The following is a 17,298-nucleotide window of genomic DNA, read 5'->3' as shown; positions in this document are numbered from 1 at the left end:
AGCGGGCGGAATAAAACCGCATGCATACAGGCCACATGTCGACCGGCCTGCGAGTCGCAGAGTTGTGTAATACACAACCAGCACGGCAGGGGGAGTCGTTTCTGAAACTGACAGTTTTTGCTCACCGCTTCGCCGGGCGGGATTTCCGCAACATCAAGTATGGCGAAGACATACGACTATTTGTTTAAATTACTGTTAATAGGGGATTCTGGCGTCGGGAAGACCTGTGTCCTGTTCAGGTTTTCAGAAGACGCCTTTAACTCGACGTTTATTTCAACTATAGGTACGTCTTTCCTCAAAGCGTTTCCGTATTGACAGAAACGACTGGTTTGCCACAGCCCGGCGGACCCGACTATTTACTGGGAGGCGAGCGGCGCTAGGCTACAAGCTAGCAATGGTTTATTTTCAGGTCGGCAGTGTAGCGATTGTTAATCAGCAGGATAGTAGTAATTTAACTGGCGTTATTAACAGCACAGTGTTAAGACTTTGGTATCGCGGACTAGCTGCGTGATTAGACAACTAAACCGTCATTAGCCAACTGCTACATGTAGGTTAGGAGCAGACGCCGGCTGCCTTAGTGACGTTAGCCATTCGATGGCCGGTCTACACTCTGGCGAGGGATTGCAAAGTCAACATATTCGTGATAATCACAGTTGGGTAATGATGGCCATTACAAATAAGTCACATTTCTTTTGTACGTATTAGACTCCCGAACTTCCTTGACAACTTAATGAAGAACAATTTAATACCGACTGTCAGCCAGTGGTTGAAAACTATTTAGTTAGATTAGTAAAGATGTTGTGGTCCTCCGTTATCCCCTCCAGGCATTGATTTCAAGATTAGGACGATAGAGCTAGATGGCAAGAAGATCAAGTTACAAATATGGTAAGTTTCCAACATTAACTGGCAAGACTTTATGATATGTCAGCATTTGCCCACTGTTGTACAAACAACGCCAAACGGTTCATTTTAACTATTTGTGCATAAGGTTGCTACCAAATATCCCGTTTGTCCTTCTCTCAGGGACACTGCTGGACAGGAGCGCTTCCGAACAATCACAACAGCCTATTACAGAGGAGCAATGGTAGGTGCACAGGCTTTACGATTAAAATCAACCTGACATGGCTGTACTTTTGAAGATGCTCACTGCTTAACAACCTCATAGATTGTAGGTTTGCTCGAGAAATTTGTTTCACTGTTCTTTACAGGGCATCATGCTGGTCTACGACATCACCAATGAAAAGTCGTTTGAAAATATCAAGAACTGGATAAGGAATATAGAGGAGGTGAGTGCTAGCCAAAAAAAAAACCCTGACCGTTTACAAAATTTCTCCAAGTCTCTCCTCCGTTACTTACTTTTCCTATGCCCAGTAACACGGGTATTATAACTTAAGTTGCATCACCATGTGAAACACACGTCATAATATTTCCTTAACATCACCGTTTGACTGATTTCTTTTTTTTGTGTTGCCATGTCTTCTATTATGTATCATGACCTGTTGTGTTGCATCAAAACTGCACTCCGTTGCCATAAGTAGGGTGTTGGAGTCATTTCAGATGTCGAAGGAAGCACAACAGAGACCATTTCTGAGCACTGATTTGTGGATTGCAGTGTCATATTATTTTGTAAACGGTCAATAACGTCATATATCTTGAGACTGCCAGTACGCAGCCTATGCATAACTTTCTTATTTCTCAATCCAGCATGCGTCATCTGATGTTGAGAAGATGGTTCTTGGCAACAAGTGTGACATCAATGACAAACGGCAGGTGTCCAAAGATAGGGGGGAAAAGGTGAGGTTTCGGCCTAGATTTGTAGTGTTGAAACTGTTAGCCCAGATAATGAACCTTGAAAGGTAGCAAAAGTCTGGAACAAAAACCAAAACCATCTCTTTGAGGGTAAATGCTACCAATATTCAGTATTTCTTCTGATAAGGATTTAAGATTGGTGTTCTTAGTGTTGTTCCACTCAATTGATTACTTTTTTGGTAAATTCATCTTAAGAATTCTGAAACACTGGGCCGTCCGGGTAGTGTAGCGGTCTATTCTGTTGCCTATCAACACGGGGATCGCCGGTTCTAATTCCTGTGATAGCTCCCGCTTGGTCGGGAATCCCTACAGACACAATTGGCCGTGTTTGCGGGTGGGAAGCCAGATGTGGGTATATGTCCTGGTCGCTGCACCAGTGCCTCCTCTGGTTGGTTGGGGCGCCTGTTTGGGGGGGGAGGGGGAACTGGGGGGGAATAGCGTGATCCTCCCACGCGCTACGTTCCCCTGGCGAAACTCCTCAGTCAGGTGAAAAGAAGTGGCTGGTGACTCCACATGTATCGGAGGCATGTGGTAGTCTGCAGCCCTCCCTGGATTGGCAGAGGGGGTGGAGCAGCGATGGCTCGGAAACATGGGGTAATTGGCCAAGTACAATTGAGGTGAAAAGGGGGGGGGGGACTCTGAAACACTTTCTTGAATTTTGCTGAAATTTTACTTTTTCCCCTTAAATATCCCTATGTTTAACAGCAGTTGTGAAAATTTGTTTTGTTAAATGTCAATATTATTTTTGTAGAAAATCTTGTGTGCTGCTCTTACAAAAGAAAGGACAAAATTATATTGCTTCCATTTTAGATTAGTAAGGCCTGACATGTAAACCATTATCAAACAACCAAATATGCACGAATTAAATGTTTCTAACTCCTTCCTATTTGCTCTTAGCTGGCACTAGAGTATGGAATCAAGTTTATGGAGACAAGTGCAAAGGCCAACATCAATGTGGAAAATGTGAGTAACCATTCTTGGTAAAACCTGAAATGACTAAGTGATGCCACAGACTTTTCAATATATGCATGCATGTGTGTGTGTGCTTTGTTTTTGTCTGCAGGCATTTTTGACACTTGCAAGAGACATCAAATCTAAAATGGACACAAAATTGGTGAGAATTTTGCTTTGAATTTAAATTAGTTGTCTGCTAATTGAAATATTCGACATATTTTATCTGATGTGTTGCTCTGAACTTAATGTTCATGGCTTGTCACTTCCAAGATATAGTCTGTAAAAGGAAAATGTACGTAAAGCCAACCAGCTAATGCAGATAAACACAGTTAAACAAATTGAGCTAAGAGTTCTTAATGGCAGAACAGTGACCTGTCCCCTTATTTGCCTACTTACCTCAGGAGGGCAACACACCACAGGGGAGTAGTCATGGAGTTAAGATCTCAGAGCCTCAGAAAAAGACCAGCTTCTTCCGCTGTACCTTACTCTGAGGACCGAGGCCTTAGATGTTGGCTACCAGCTGGCTGGACACAACTGGACTGTGCTCGCTCCTAAGCACTTCTGCTCTACCCATTCCGCTCTCGCTCGACCCTCGGCCTGCCCCTCCCTCCGAATCCACACAAACCAGTACACTCAGCTGGTGGAGATCTCTTCCCAGTGTCTTCTGAAGGCTTCTGGCGGTGGATCTCTTCACGCTTACAGCAATCCAGTGTCTCCATGGGTCGTTACTTAACAGCTGGAGAAAACCACCGGAAGGGTTTTCCATATCACAGAAACAAAGGACCCTTCCTTTGGATTTTAGTGTCTCTACACCACCATTTTTGTTCACGTACCTGGTTGCACAGCTGTTCAAGGATGATGCCCCATTTAGTTTGTTAAATCATGTAATTGATCTTAAGGGTTTGGGATTGGAATACAAATGTGATATTTAGATCTATTTTATTAGTTATTCTCCCCTTCATGATGTGATTGTCAACCAGAGACCGACTGGCTTGATTTTCAGTGAAACAGAGTTGCAATATCTGCAAAAGCATGACTTTCTTATGATCATGCTTTTCATTTTAGTAAAGAACTGTTACAAATTCTTGCAAGTATGATGCATTCAAGGATCAAATAACAGGATTTTGGCCCTGTTTTTTTTCTAGTTGAGTTCTCTACTCTTTTGTGTGTAGGCGTTTGAGTCATTCATTGTAACTACTGGGAAAAAAGTACTTGTTCCATCTTACCATGAAAATTACCCCTGAACTTTATGTTCAAGATATTTACCCACAGTCTGTTTGTCTCTAAGGTTCAAGCCTTATAGCAATACCATACAAGTCCTTAAAGGCAGACAGGCTGCTCAAAATCGCCATCTACACTCCAGCTCAACTTTTTTTTCTATCCAAGACATTTCACTGCATGCTCTGTTGTCATGTTCTGTGACGTTTTACGATGGATGTTATTCCAATTAGCTATGGAAAAGTTACCTGTAAATCACAAAACTTAAGTCCATAATACAGAACATAATTACAAGGGTGTATGTACACAGTGTGATTGTAATGTTCATAATCATTGTACTTTGAGTTACACCCTTGTAATTGTATTTACGCTGACGTTCTGGCTCAATTTAAAACACTGCAATGATGTCATCGTAAAATGTTGCCCTGTATGGCACAGGTGAAGGCACAGTATAACTATTTGTACTCATTCACAGTCTCTCTGATTCATGCTCAAAGCTAAATGACGTCTCTGGTTGCAAAAACAGTGATTAAAAATGTGTGATTCACTCCGAGGTTTCGACTGAAAGTGTTTCACTGACATGTCACCAGGTGAACAAGCCTCCCTTCCTATCCATGCGATTTTCCTTGCACTTTAACCAATAACTTGTTTTGTGTGTAGTCTGTGCCAAGTGATAGATTCGCAACACAAGCATTCTACTTTGTTTGATACAACATTGTTGATCTATAAGATCATGGTATTGGTAGATGCTATACTGGGCATACCTAAATAGTCTGTAAGCTTTACTTCAGCTCTTTTCCTATGTTCAACTGTCCTGTTATTAGTTCACTGAGAAGGATGCCCCTCATTTATTAAGATTAGTCATTAAAAACAAGAACTTGAAATAACTTAAGCTTTTCTCTCCGTCACTGCCCTGCCAAATTATAGTCTATTTAAAATGTGAAATTTACTTTGCTTTTGAAGTCAAGCCAGGCTCAAAGTTCTCAATTTTCTTACCTGGTTTTGCATATCATGTTGACGCATGCCTCAGATTGGTCATTCTCCTCATTGACCGCTAGGTGGCACCAATGGCATAGTTTACGTTGTATGTCACAAGACAAAATCAATTTTTAAACAGTATTTTTGGAATAAGCTGTGACAGATTTGACCTCTGTGATGCAGATATTTACTCTTTGCTGGTGTAAAAATGCTGATTTTGAATCCATTTGATGATGTGCTTACTTTTATTTCCTTTCAAAGATTGTCGTTTGTGTAAAAGTCGGGCAACTACATACATGCACAATATCCAGAGGGGATCCTCTGTTTTGCTAGCCTGCACCTTGTAATATCATTTGGGAACCTCGTAATTATCACACGAAAGCCATTTGTCTTAATGGTTAATACTCAATTCTTTTTCACAATTGAGCTATGCAGTGTGAAATGTGGACCTCTGTTTTGTGTCATGTTAGTTTTTGACATGTTTGGGTCCAAGGTTGAATGTGTGTTTTGTCAGTTGTCTTGTTCACTGAGCCAAAAACAGGGCATGCACTGTTGGTAGGAAAATGTGTATTGATACATCAGTGCAAGTTAGGTCTTGTATGATGGAGATGATTTGTAAGAAGAGGAGCAGTGAAATGTGGAGACTTGGGTGTCTTCTTTTCTGATTGGCTTTACATCATACAGAAATATAGGAAACAGACATTGGTGTGAATTCTTTAGTTGTAGCAATTGCGGCCATAACACTCCCTTGTTTTTTCATCAGATATCCTTTTCTTTTTCTTTTTTTAAGGACACCTGTCATTAAAATTGTGTCACTGACATTCCTTTATTTTATTTTATTTTTTTTTTACAATCACGTTTTCATTCCATTTGATAGTGAAGTACAACGGGAGAGGAATTTTGAGAAACAAAACAATTGTAAATACCACTTAAAAATATATATAATTGTATTGTACTTTCTAAAACATGAGAGGATTGTGTGGATCTACAATTTGTAGATGTGTACTTTTGATTTAATAAAATAAGATTCTTAAAAAAACTGATTCTTCATTTCAGTTTAATGCCCCCAAACAGGATGCCATGACATCACATGGAGCATGAACACTGCATACATATGCTTTTACTGGTCCTTTATTGGTCAGCCCAAAAACATAGATTGTGTACAGTCAATATCTAGCTTATCTGGATAATGGCCTTAAATACTGAAAGTATGAACATGAATCATGTTTGGTCTCAGTTTGATTAAAAAAGGGTGAGATCGAAATTAAAAGTAGATGTTTCTGTGAGATCAGACGTGCAAAAGATGTCGTGGTTGAGTTTCACTTGACAATTGATCCTCACACTGGACTGGATCTTCAGTGGCATGGGTACATCCTTGAGGTCCATACAGATCACCGACACACAACACGGACTCATATGCGGATGTGGAAAGTGCTGTGGACAGAAAGGGGGATAGAGGGAGATAGGCCTGCATTGATTTCCTCACCTGGTCTCTGAGTACTGTTTGGTTACATGATACAATTTGAACGATAAGGTAATTTCATTTTTGGACTGGATTAGCTGCACTTTATTAATGCCCAATGGGGAAAGTTTATACCATGGATTGGAGTTGGTAATCACAATCAGGTAGACAACCATGTAAATATGTATTTAATTTTAAATAAAATAATTATATTCAGTGGTAACCTTGATTTGTTTTATTTAACCAGACCCAATAACTCTTCCAATTATAGCATTAGGATACTATGGGCTGTGTTCTTGGTCACAGATTAAGCCTAGTCCTGGACTGAATTGACTTTTGTATGGAGAATCTCCATTCAAAATTCAATCTAATGTAGGATAAACTTTCACGATATAAATCCTACTCAAAAAAAAAAAGCCAGCTGAATATTCTTTACCAAATATAAAGGTGGAGAGACTGCATAAAGACAGTCCCATATAAGCAGTGGCGTCCCGGTCAGCTGCCACCGAGTGGCACGAATATGCAAGGTTTCATTCATCTTCAATCAGAGGGGTGGGGGGGGTGAGGAGGGGGTAATGTGGGAATCTGAATTGGTTGATGGTGTTTGGTTAGAATGAAAACATGGCTCTTGACGTTTTGACCGCGTGTGAAACGCACCTTAGGAAGTCTGGAGCCCGGACAATCATGTGCTGGAAGTCCTCCAGAGACAGGCGTCCGTCATTGTCCAGGTCGGCCTCGTCTATGACCTTCTCACAGACCATCCTCACTTCGTCCTCCGTCAGCTCATTTCGTGTCAGTTTGTTCAGCGTCTTCTCCAAGTCCGACTTGCAGATGAAGTCGTCGTTGTTGAAGTCTTGCAGAGAGTGAGAAGGTGGTAAGTGGGTTGTTGATAAAAACCATTTCAGGAATCAGGAACATGTATTTGTCATTTCTTTCCATGCACCTGCGCACGTGAAATGAAACAGTGCAACGCAAAGACAAAAACAAATCCAAACCACAGGAACACATACAGCCAAACTAAAAAAAAAAAAAAAACAGAAAAAAAACCCTACAAAAACACATTACTACTGTTTAGACTCGGAAAACACTGGCGACGGTACCCGAAAGTATTAGGAGGGAACGCAGAAGTATGATATATATGATGTAAAGTATGAAAATAAATATATCGCCAAAATGAACACCGCCTACCTAACGCTGTACGATCTGACGATGATGAATGACGACGATGAACGTAGGAACCAGCCGGAAGTTAGCTTCTTCTTCTGCTGATGAACGCAGAAACCAGCCGGAAGTTAGCTTCTTCTTCTTCTTCAGTGGTGAAAAAGGTATTGCGAGGGAACTCAATACTTTTTTTTCTTTCTCACCATGTCTCTACGGCTCCGTACTAATCCGACATATGGGGGGGGGGGCGCCAGGATGACTGCCAGTCTGCATGGGCTAGCAGTTAGTTTAGCCTGCCCCGCTTCCGCGTCCTGTCAGACCGCACAGCTCCAGGCAGGGCCGTGGTCCCTGGGCCCACCGGGAGCAGCAGACCAGGCTCCCCCAGCCGATGCAGTGCCTGTTCTCCCAGCCAGACACCTTTGACACACCTCCCCACACTCCACACGACGACACCAACAACACAGTCAACGCTAAGCGGGGCCACCGCCGGACCGCCCTCGGTGTTATCGGAACTGCCGGTCTGCGTGGGCTAGCAGTTAACTTAGCCTGTCCCGCTTCCGCGGCCTTCGAGACCGCTCTCGGTGTTTACTCCTCGGGCGCAGCTCCAGGCAGGGCCGTGGCCCACAGGACGCAGCAGACCAAGCTTTCCCAGCCATCAAACGAAAACAAACTTAGACGCAGACGTGGACAAAGACACTGCGTGGACGATACTAGGTGAGGTCGCCGCAAACGTACGTTTTCCCACACCGGAAGCGGAAAATGTATAACTGAAAATTGTAATATATAGCAAGTGTGTGTGTGGGTGGGGGGGGGCAGGTTGTTCTATCCTAATGGGAACCAAATGACTCCATTAGGATAGAAAAACTGAAACCATCTACTTTGTGGGGACATTTCATGGGTCGCAATGAGGATAAGGGTCTATTTTAGGGTTAGGATTTAGTTTTAGAGTTAAAATTAGGATTAGGGTGAAGGTCAGGGTTAAGGTTAAGGTTAGGCATGTAGTTATGATGGTTAAGGTTGGGGTTAAGGGCAAGGGAATGAATGTAGTCAATGAGGGGGGTCCCCACAAGTATTATAGGGTGACATCGTGTGTGTGTGTGTAGGGTTAATTGAATGTCCTTGAGATACCTACTTGCGTCACATGGTGATATGGTAAAGTGTCTGTGGAGCATTCATTAAACAATCTTTAATCCCTCTGTAGACAAGTCACATCATGCGGGTCTGGGCATATCCTTAGCACAGTGCAACGAAGCTTCACTGAGTGACAACTTCCTTACTTTTTCTTTATGGCGTGTCTCTTACATGGGTCTGCATAATGGATGAAAACTTTCCTTGACCCATGACCTTATTTGTGCCTATGCTATATCTTCATCTGTCATCTGTTACTTAATTAGGGGAATACTGGCGCTGAACACAAACTGGGCTTTCACAAGCTGTTCCCATCCATAATGGGCAGGTGAATCATTAATAACTTTCCTCCATGCTTAAAGCTCTATAAGCTCTCACCACGCTCCCCTGGTCTGCCATTACATGGGCTGACCCCCGGAATACAATGATTGACGGCAATGTAGTTCATAATGGCAAATGCACTGTCACTTTAAAGCAAGCTGTGTTTAGGCCGATGAGTGAACCATGGGTAACGTGCAACCTCATGGAAATACTGCACAATGCACATAGTGGACATGCAAACAGTCAAACGACCAGTCGGCTAATGACGCTTTGTTTAATTCTGTTGAATCCTGTTCTCTCTTATTCGGCGATGTGAATAACATCAACAAATCAAGGCGGAGGAGGGTCATTTACTTTGTTTCATCTGGTAGCATTCAGTTACCCCGTCTGATATGTATTTCCATCCATCCATCCATTATCTGAACTGCTTATCCTGCTCTCAGGGTCGTGGGGATGCTGAAGCCTATCCCAGCAGTCATTGAGCGGCAGGCGGGGAGACACCCTGGACAGGCCGCCAGGCCATCACACAGGGCCCACACACACACACACACACACACACATGTCTTTGGACTGTAGGAGGAAACCAGAACCCCCAGAGGAAACCCACGCAGACACGGGGAGAACATGCAGACTCCACACAGAGGACGACCCGGGACGACCCACCAAGGTTGGACTACCCCGGGGCTCGAAAGGACCTTCTTGCTGTGAGGCAACCGCGCTAACCACTGTGTCACCATGCTGCCCTGATATGATATGTACTGATATATACTTGTCATATTAAAAAAGCCACTTTATTGTTGTCGTGGCACAGGTTACAGCGAAATGTGTTCTTTGCATTTAACCCATCCTATTGTATAGGAGCAGTGAGCAGCTGCAGCGGCCGGGAACCAACTCCAGTTCTTCTTTCCATTGCCTTGCTCAGGGGCACAGACAGGAGTATTAACCCTAACACCCTTAACAGGATAAGCGGTTTGAATAATGGATGGATGGATGCATGTTTTTTGTTTTTTTTGGATTTGTTTCCCCATTTTTACCTCCCTGGTTGTATCCGGCAGATTACCCCACTCTTCCGAGCTATCCCGGTCGCTGCTCCGCCCCCTTTGCTGAGCCGGGGAGGGCTACAGACTACCACATGCCTTCTCCAATACATGTGGAGTCGCCAGCACTTCTTTTCACCTGACAGTGAGGAGTTTTGCCAGGGGGACATAGCACGTGGGAGGATCATACTATTCCCCCCCCCCAGCTCCCCGCCCCCAAACAGGCGCCCTGGCCAACCAGAGGAGGCGCTAGTGCAGCGACCAGGACACCTACCCATATCTGGCTTCCCACCCGCAGACACGGCCAGTTGTGTCTGTAGGGACGCCTGACCAAGCCAGAGGTATCACAGGGATTTGAACTGACGATCCCTGTATTGGTAGGCAACGGAATAGACCGCTACACTACCTGGACGCCCTCACATGAATGTCTTTCTGATGTTGGGAGGAAACCAGAGCATCTGGAGGAAACCCATGCAGACACGGGGAGAACATGCAAACTCCACACAGAAAGGACCTGGGACAGCCTGGGGTTCGAACCCAGGACCTTCTTGCTGTGAGGCAACAGTGCTAACCACTAGGCCACTGTGCCGCCCACAAATTCAGTAAAATCAGTAGTAGTAAACTAACCTTACATTTCATCTACAGATAGACTCATGGAAAGTAAAAACACAAAGACCCAGTGGTTTTATCTGAATAAGGTGATGAAAAATGTGATTTTCTTATAAATGTAGAAAATTAGAAAAAATAAACAGAAATATAAGCTCACATATGTTATGTTGATTGGATAATTAACATGTCTGGTTATTAACTGTTACCTTGAGTTACAAAGTCAATAGTTTGGTGCACAACATAAAACAGCTGTAATTTTTGTGGCTTTTTTCATTTCATATATAGCCACAAAAATATGCATGCAAGCCATAACAGCATTACAGTTTACAATGTTACAATCTCATTTAGCAGACGCTTTTATCCGAAGTGACGTACATCTGAGAGTTAATGCAACACAAGCAAGGATCTAGTCAGGAGACGACAACACAAGAAAGAGTAATAAAACTAGGTTCGAGTCTGATAGGTCATAGGTGTCAACAGGCAGTGCACAAAGGCAATCCATAGGGTGCATAGAAGCGTTATTTATTTATTTTTGTATTTTTATTAATACCATCAGGTGTGGAGTTGTTTGTGAAAGGGCTGGGGGTCTTTAGCTTCTTCTTAAAGATGGAGAAGGACTCAGTGGATTGAATGGAGTTTGGTAACTTGTTCCACCACCGGGGAACTGCAGAAGAGAAGAGTCTGGCTAGTGACTTAGGGCCCTGTTGTGGCAGAAGTGCCAGGCACCTTTCATTGGCAGAGCGTAGTGAGCGGGACTGAGTGTAGACAGGTAGGCAGGAACCGTTTTAGTTGCTGTTTTGTAAGCGAGCATCAAGGTTTTGAATTTGATGCAGGCAGCTACTGGGAGCCAGTGGAGGGATATGAACAGCGACGTGACATGTGCTGTTTTGAGTTGGTTGAAGACCAGATGCGCCACCGCATTCTGGATCATTTGCAGAGGTCTGAAAGTGCATGCAGGGAGACCTGCCAGTAAGGAGCTGCAGTAATCAATGCATGATATTACACGAGCCTGTACCAGAAGTTGTGCTGCATGCTCAGACAGGTAGGGTCTAATTTTCTTGATGTTGTACAAGGCAAATTGGCAAGACTGAGCAATCGAGGCCATGTGAACCTTAAAGGTTAGGTGGTCATCAGCCATGACACCCAGGTTTCGGGCAGACTGTGGGCATGAGTTGGGGTGATCTGAGCTGGATATTGATCTGTTGTTGTAAACATGGACTGGCTGGGATGAAAAGGAGCTCAGTCTTAGATATGTTAAGCTGAAGGTGGTGTTCTTTCATCCATGCAGAGATATCAGCAAGGCATGACGATATCCATGCCGAGACTGTGAGGTCATCTGGTGAGAATGATGGGAAGAGCTGGACATCATCAGCATAGCAATGGTATGAGAAACCATGGGAGTGGATGATTGCACCAAGTGAGGTGATGCATACTGATAAGAGAAGGGGACTGACCTGTGAGGCACCCCTGTGGATAAGCCGTGTGGTTTGGAAAATTCTCCCCTTCAAGATACTCTAAAAGATCTCCCTGAGAGGTAGCACATGAACCAGCGGAGGGCAGATTCTGAGATACCAAGGTCAGTGAGTGTGGAGAGGAGGATTTGGTGGTTAACCATGTCAAAGACAGCTGGCAGATCTAGCAGCAATAAAGCTGAGGACTGACCAGCAACTCTAGCCAAACGCAGTGATTCTATTAACAACAAGGAGTGCAGTCTCAGTAGAGCGACCCTGCTTAAAGCCAGACTGATTTGGATCGTACAGATTGTTCTCAGAAAGGAATTCAGAAACTTGGTTAAAGACCGTGCGCTCAAGTATTTTGGATAGAAAGGGTGGGGGGAGTGAAACCAGTCTGTAGTTTTCAACCTGGGCTGGGTTGAGTGTAGGTTTTTTGAGCAGTGGAGTGACCCAAGCTTGCTTAAATGCAGTGGGGAACACACCCGTTGTAAGCGAGGAGTTGATGGTGTGTGTAACTGCGGGGTTAAGTGTGGGGGAAATGGTCTGTAGGAGGTTGGATTGTATTGGGTCCAGCGGGCAGGTAGTGGGATGAGAGTCCAGCAGAAGCCTGGAGACTTTCTCCTCAGTTAGGGGGGAGAATGAGGTGAGTGAGGCACTGTTGGCTGGCAGCAGCAGGCAGAGTTGGTCAGGCTCAGGGAACTGGTTACTGATGGCAGAAACCTTATCAGTAAAGTACAAGGCGAACATGTTGGGAGTGAGCAGTGTGGAGGTCAGAGGAGGAGGCGGATTTAGGAATGAGTTAAAAGCAGAAAACATTTTTTGAGGATCAGTGGTGCCACAGATCTTGTTCTGATAGTAAGTGGTCTTAGCTGTTTTTAAGCTGGAGGGGAATGATGCTAGGAGACACCGAGAGTCACTGAGGTCAGTGACTCTGGTTTTACGCCATTTTCTCTCTGCCGCTCTGAGCCCCGCCCTTTGCTCTCTGATGACCTCAGTGAGCCATGGACTAGGGTTGGCATTATGAGCAGGTTTGGATGCTAGAGGGCAGAGATTGTTAAGAGAGGAGGCTAGTGAGGAACAGAGTGTGTCTGTAGCCTCGTTGACAGGGAGTGAAGAGAATTCATTATGAGGAGGCATGGAAGCCAAGACCTCATTGAAAAGCTGGGTCGGTGTAAGGGACCGGAAGTTTCGGCAGACGGAGACCATTTGTGGAGGAACATGAGGATATTCCAGTAAGGAGGCAGTGAATTGAATAAAGAAATGGTCTGACCGATGTAGGGGGTGACAGTCAGATTTGCTGTGGAGCAGTTCCGAGTCAAAATGAGATCAAGAGTATTGCCCGCTTTGTGTGTGGGTGGGGTGGGGACCTGTTTGAGGTCAAAAGAGGACACAAGAGACAAGTCAGTTGCTTGGGTTTTGTCAGTATGGATATTCATGTCTCCCATGACAATCAGTGGTGTGTCATCATCAGGAAGGGCCGAGAGTAACATGTCTAGTCCAACTACAAAGTTCCCCAGTTATTCCCAAAACAACACAAGAGGGATCAATAAGACCGGTTTCTAATTCTTAGTTATTTGGTCATTGGCATAAATAGAAAATAATTAACAGCAGATTTAGTTGAAAATCCCATCCTAAATCTTGTGTGTGTGTGTGTGTGTGTGTGTGTGTGTGTGTGTGTGTGTGTGTGTGTGTGTGTGTGTGTGTGTGTGTGTGTGTCCGTCCCATTGATATTAAGATGTTTTACCGTAGATCTTAAAAGCATAGTAGGCCTTCAGGTCACGCGGTGCCATCTCACTCAGGACGGAGAACATGTCCAGGAAGTCATCCAGTGTCATGTTTCCTTCTCCATCTTCAGAGAAAACCTCGGCAATCCTCTGACGGAAGGGGTTGTCCTGGACAGGAAGGGGAAACCAACACTTTTGTGACCATCTGACAAATCCTGGATCCCACTTAACACCTGTGAGTTGTTAATCGCTGGAGGCACAGGCGGGATGTAGCATAGTAGGTTTGTGCTGACTCCATCACCAGGCCTTGAGTTCCTCTTTTAGACCCCCATCAGTAAATAGTACCTTGGAGATGACTGCTCACTATGGGCATTGTGTTAATTATTATGGAAGTATTGTGTGTGTGGATATCAAGAAGTTAGAAACAGCTTTTTATTCTTTACAGTGGCAAAGAAAAAAAATATATATACATACACACACACACACACTGATCTGCCAAACATTAAAATCACTGACAGGTAAGTAAATAACATGAATTATCTCATTACAATGGCACCTGTCATGGGGTGGGTATATTGGGCAGCAAATGAACAGTCAGGTCTTGAAGTTGATGTGTTGGAAGCAAGAAAAATGGGCAAATGTAAGGATCAGAGCCACTTTGACAAGGGCCAAATTGTGATGGCTAGACGACTGGGTCAGAGCATCTCCAAAACGACAGGTCTTGTTGGGTGTTTCCAGTATGCAGTGGTCATTACCTACCAAAAGTGGTCCAATGAAGGACAACCAGTGAACCGGCGACAGGGTCATGGGCACCCAAGACTCATTGATGTGCATGGGGAGCTAAGCCTAGCCCAACTGGTCCTATCCCACAGAAGAGCTACTGTAGCTCAAATTGCTGAAAAAGTTACTGCTGGCTATGATAGACAGGTGTCAGAACACACAGTAGATCACAGCTTATTGTGTATGGGGCTGCGTAGCTGCAGACTGGTCAGAATAACCATGATGACCTCTGTCCACCGCCGAAAGCACCTACAATGGGCACGTGAGCATCAGAACTGGTACTTGGAGCAATGGAAGAAGGTGTCCTGGTCTGATGAATCACATATAGTGATAATTTTAGAAAATGAACAGTTACATGACAGAATAGGGTCCCACCCTCCTTTCTCATCCGGACATCCAGTTAATATGTGTTAATATGTGTTTACCTTTCTGTCATTGTGAGGACTCGTGTGTAAAGAGGTACATAATTGACCCGATCCCATCAAGTGTACCCTCGGCTTTCTTCAAGTTTGAAAGAGTCAGGTAACATATAACCTTTGAAAGACTTCTGTCGATTAATTGCCCATCAATTATGCATTGGCAACACAGGGCGAGCAGGTGTGTGAGCATTGTGTGTGTGTGTGTGTGTGTGTGTGTGTGTGTGTGTGTGTGTGTGTGTGTGTGTGTGTGTGCGTGCGTATGCATGTGTATGTGTGTGGGCCAGTGGGTCTACCTTCAGCTCAGGCATGCTGCCAATCAGCTCATATGGTAACTTCACATCTGGCTGGTTGGTGTAGTCAAGAGGAACAAGCTGCGGTGCCAAATCCCGATAACGGTAGAACAGCCTAGGTTGGGAACGGTTTAAAGAATTTACTTTTTGGGGTTAAATTACGAGCATTAGTGTTTCTAAGCTAATTTCAATTTCGCAGTAGGCTGTTTTCATCGTGGTAACCCAAGTTACACTATCAGCTCATTTTCAGCCGTGTTCCCCTTCACCGTGAATCCCTTTTTGAGTAGAAGTTGAAAGTCTCTCGACGGTAAAGTAAGTGTAATTTGAGGAAGTTTTTCTGCAGCAGTTCTAAAGGCAAGCCACTTGACTAGCATTTGATTTAAATGGGCGTCCTACCTTGGCCTCCGGTGTAGAAGATTTTGCAAAATTTTAACATGTACTTTAACAAAGATGATGAACTCACCTGAGGATTTCTTTTCTTGTAAAATATGTGCAATCCTGGAAATAAAACCAGATAACGTTAACAGTGAGTAAAGTTTTGCAAAAAAAGAAAAAAGGTGATTAGATACAAGTGATCCTACACTGATAAGATGCTGAACTAATTCATAAGTAAGCCGATGCAGTTTTTCACAGATTAACCAAACATGAACGCAGCCCTTCCTCACTCCGATCATCTCTTGAACTCAAAATCTTTTTCTTTTTTTTGTGTTAAATGTTGATTGGGCAACTTCTGAAGCCATACAGTAATTCTCAATGGGCTCTTCAGATGAGATTGTGAAAAACAAATCTCCTGGCCTCCCTCGGGCTGTATGGTTCGACCGAGACGCTGCGATTTGAAGCGTCTCGCAGGCACCTGGATCTGCTCTGTTTTCTTAGCCGACAGATGGAGTTGCGAGAGAGGCGTCCAAGCCTGTCAACACCTCCGCTGTGTGCTCGCCCTCCTTCACTAACGTGGGATGTCGTGCCGCGAAGGAGGAGTGCCCACCAGAAATGAGTGGGGCACCTTTTCTCAGTCAGCGGGCCGTGGAAGTTCTCTCTATTCGAGACGATGAGCCAGCAAAGTGCCAGTTAAAAGTGGCGTGACACCGACCTGATACGAATCCAGCTGCTGTGCCGTGAAGATGGTCTGTTTATTCCCCATGTCTGAGCATGCATGGGCCGAGCATCATCTCCATCGCTGCCCCACCGTCAAGTGCTTCTGCGGGCCCCGTGGGTATGTCAGATATGAAATACTGGGACAAAAGGAGGCCGGGGCTAGCGAGGAGATCAGGTGACAGGCTGCCACGGGGCCCTTTGGTTCCCCATTATAATAGCAGCATTTCATCGTTTTCCCCAATGTGAATAGCGGCCCCTTTGACAATGAGCAAGAGCTGCTGTCCAGCATCATGCCAGGCGGTATCAACCCCCTGAGTGCCACTCTATGGCCAACGCCTCGCTCAGCGCTCAGGTTTCAGCCGCTTCAGAGCCAGGGGCTTGGTCGTGGGCAAATGGGCCTTTTGATGGGGAGACAGCCTTTGTTTTGTCTGGTAACCTGATTGTTTGTTTTGTGACTTGGTCATGAGGTCACGTATATGCAATGTGAATATCTGCAGAACGTCTCACTGAAAACCACCTGCATGTCAGCCAGCTGTGGGAAGTTTAATTTGAAACTCTCACACGAGACTTTTAACTTAATTCACCAGTGTTGGCTGCACTCTCACAGACACACACACAAACACAAACTGATAAATGTTGGGCTTTTCCCAGGAATACAGCTCATAAAGTCTGTCAAATGCGAACAAGAGGGCAGAACATCTGTTTGTCATGGTCTTACTCATTACTCGGTTTTTATAGAAGAAAGAAGAAAATGAATCAGGACCCCCTTATCTTTGACCTTTAAAACTAGCAAGGCCTTTCTGCATTTGCACTTTTATGACTGAGTTGCAATTGTATTGTCATTTTATGTAAAGCACAT

The 17,298-nt window shown here is 44.4% G+C and overlaps 2 protein-coding genes across 3 annotated transcripts; one reads left to right on the top strand and one right to left on the bottom strand.

Moving 5' to 3' along the window:
- Positions 1 to 142: 142 nt before the first annotated feature.
- Positions 143 to 5,976, top strand: LOC130123431 (ras-related protein Rab-8A-like). Its single transcript, XM_056292591.1, has 8 exons — positions 143 to 283; positions 825 to 885; positions 1,024 to 1,084; positions 1,209 to 1,286; positions 1,705 to 1,794; positions 2,707 to 2,772; positions 2,873 to 2,923; positions 3,165 to 5,976. The coding sequence occupies exons 1-8, from the start codon at positions 160 to 162 to the stop codon at positions 3,252 to 3,254; spliced, it is 621 nt and encodes a 206-aa protein (XP_056148566.1). The 5' UTR covers positions 143 to 159; the 3' UTR covers positions 3,255 to 5,976.
- Positions 5,977 to 6,371: 395 nt separating this feature from the next.
- Positions 6,372 to 16,485, bottom strand: cib3 (calcium and integrin binding family member 3). Of its 2 annotated transcripts, XM_056293662.1 has the most exons (6): positions 16,435 to 16,485; positions 15,808 to 15,842; positions 15,348 to 15,459; positions 13,876 to 14,023; positions 7,079 to 7,274; positions 6,372 to 6,393 (listed from the first exon to the last, which is right to left on the bottom strand). In XM_056293662.1, the coding sequence occupies exons 1-6, from the start codon at positions 16,483 to 16,485 to the stop codon at positions 6,372 to 6,374; spliced, it is 564 nt and encodes a 187-aa protein (XP_056149637.1). The 2 variants fall into 2 exon arrangements, with proteins under 2 accessions (XP_056149637.1, XP_056149638.1); XM_056293663.1 differs by lacking the exons at positions 15,348 to 15,459; positions 15,808 to 15,842.
- Positions 16,486 to 17,298: the final 813 nt, after the last annotated feature.

The sequence above is a fragment of the Lampris incognitus genome, chromosome 14 (assembly GCF_029633865.1).
Source record: "Lampris incognitus isolate fLamInc1 chromosome 14, fLamInc1.hap2, whole genome shotgun sequence".
Lineage (NCBI taxonomy): Eukaryota > Metazoa > Chordata > Actinopteri > Lampriformes > Lampridae > Lampris > Lampris incognitus.
Note: the sequence above shows the minus strand (reverse complement) of the source record. Positions and strands in the feature narration are given on the sequence as shown.

What these genes read in the sequence shown, in the direction of transcription:
- LOC130123431 (XM_056292591.1), top strand. Translation starts at nt 160, where the DNA reads ATGGCGAAGACATACGACTATTTGTTTAAATTACTGTTAATAGGGGAT. An exon ending in AAGATCAAGTTACAAATATG is followed by an intron (nt 886 to 1,023) that starts GTAAGTTTCCAA and finishes TCCTTCTCTCAG; the next exon opens with GGACACTGCTGGACAGGAGC. An exon ending in CCTATTACAGAGGAGCAATG is followed by an intron (nt 1,085 to 1,208) that starts GTAGGTGCACAG and finishes TGTTCTTTACAG; the next exon opens with GGCATCATGCTGGTCTACGA.
- cib3 (XM_056293662.1), bottom strand. Translation starts at nt 16,485, where the DNA reads ATGGGGAATAAACAGACCATCTTCACGGCACAGCAGCTGGATTCGTAT. An exon ending in AGCAGCTGGATTCGTATCAG is followed by an intron (nt 15,843 to 16,434) that starts GTCGGTGTCACG and finishes TTTTATTTCCAG; the next exon opens with GATTGCACATATTTTACAAG. An exon ending in GCAGCATGCCTGAGCTGAAG is followed by an intron (nt 14,024 to 15,347) that starts GTAGACCCACTG and finishes CTTCCTGTCCAG; the next exon opens with GACAACCCCTTCCGTCAGAG.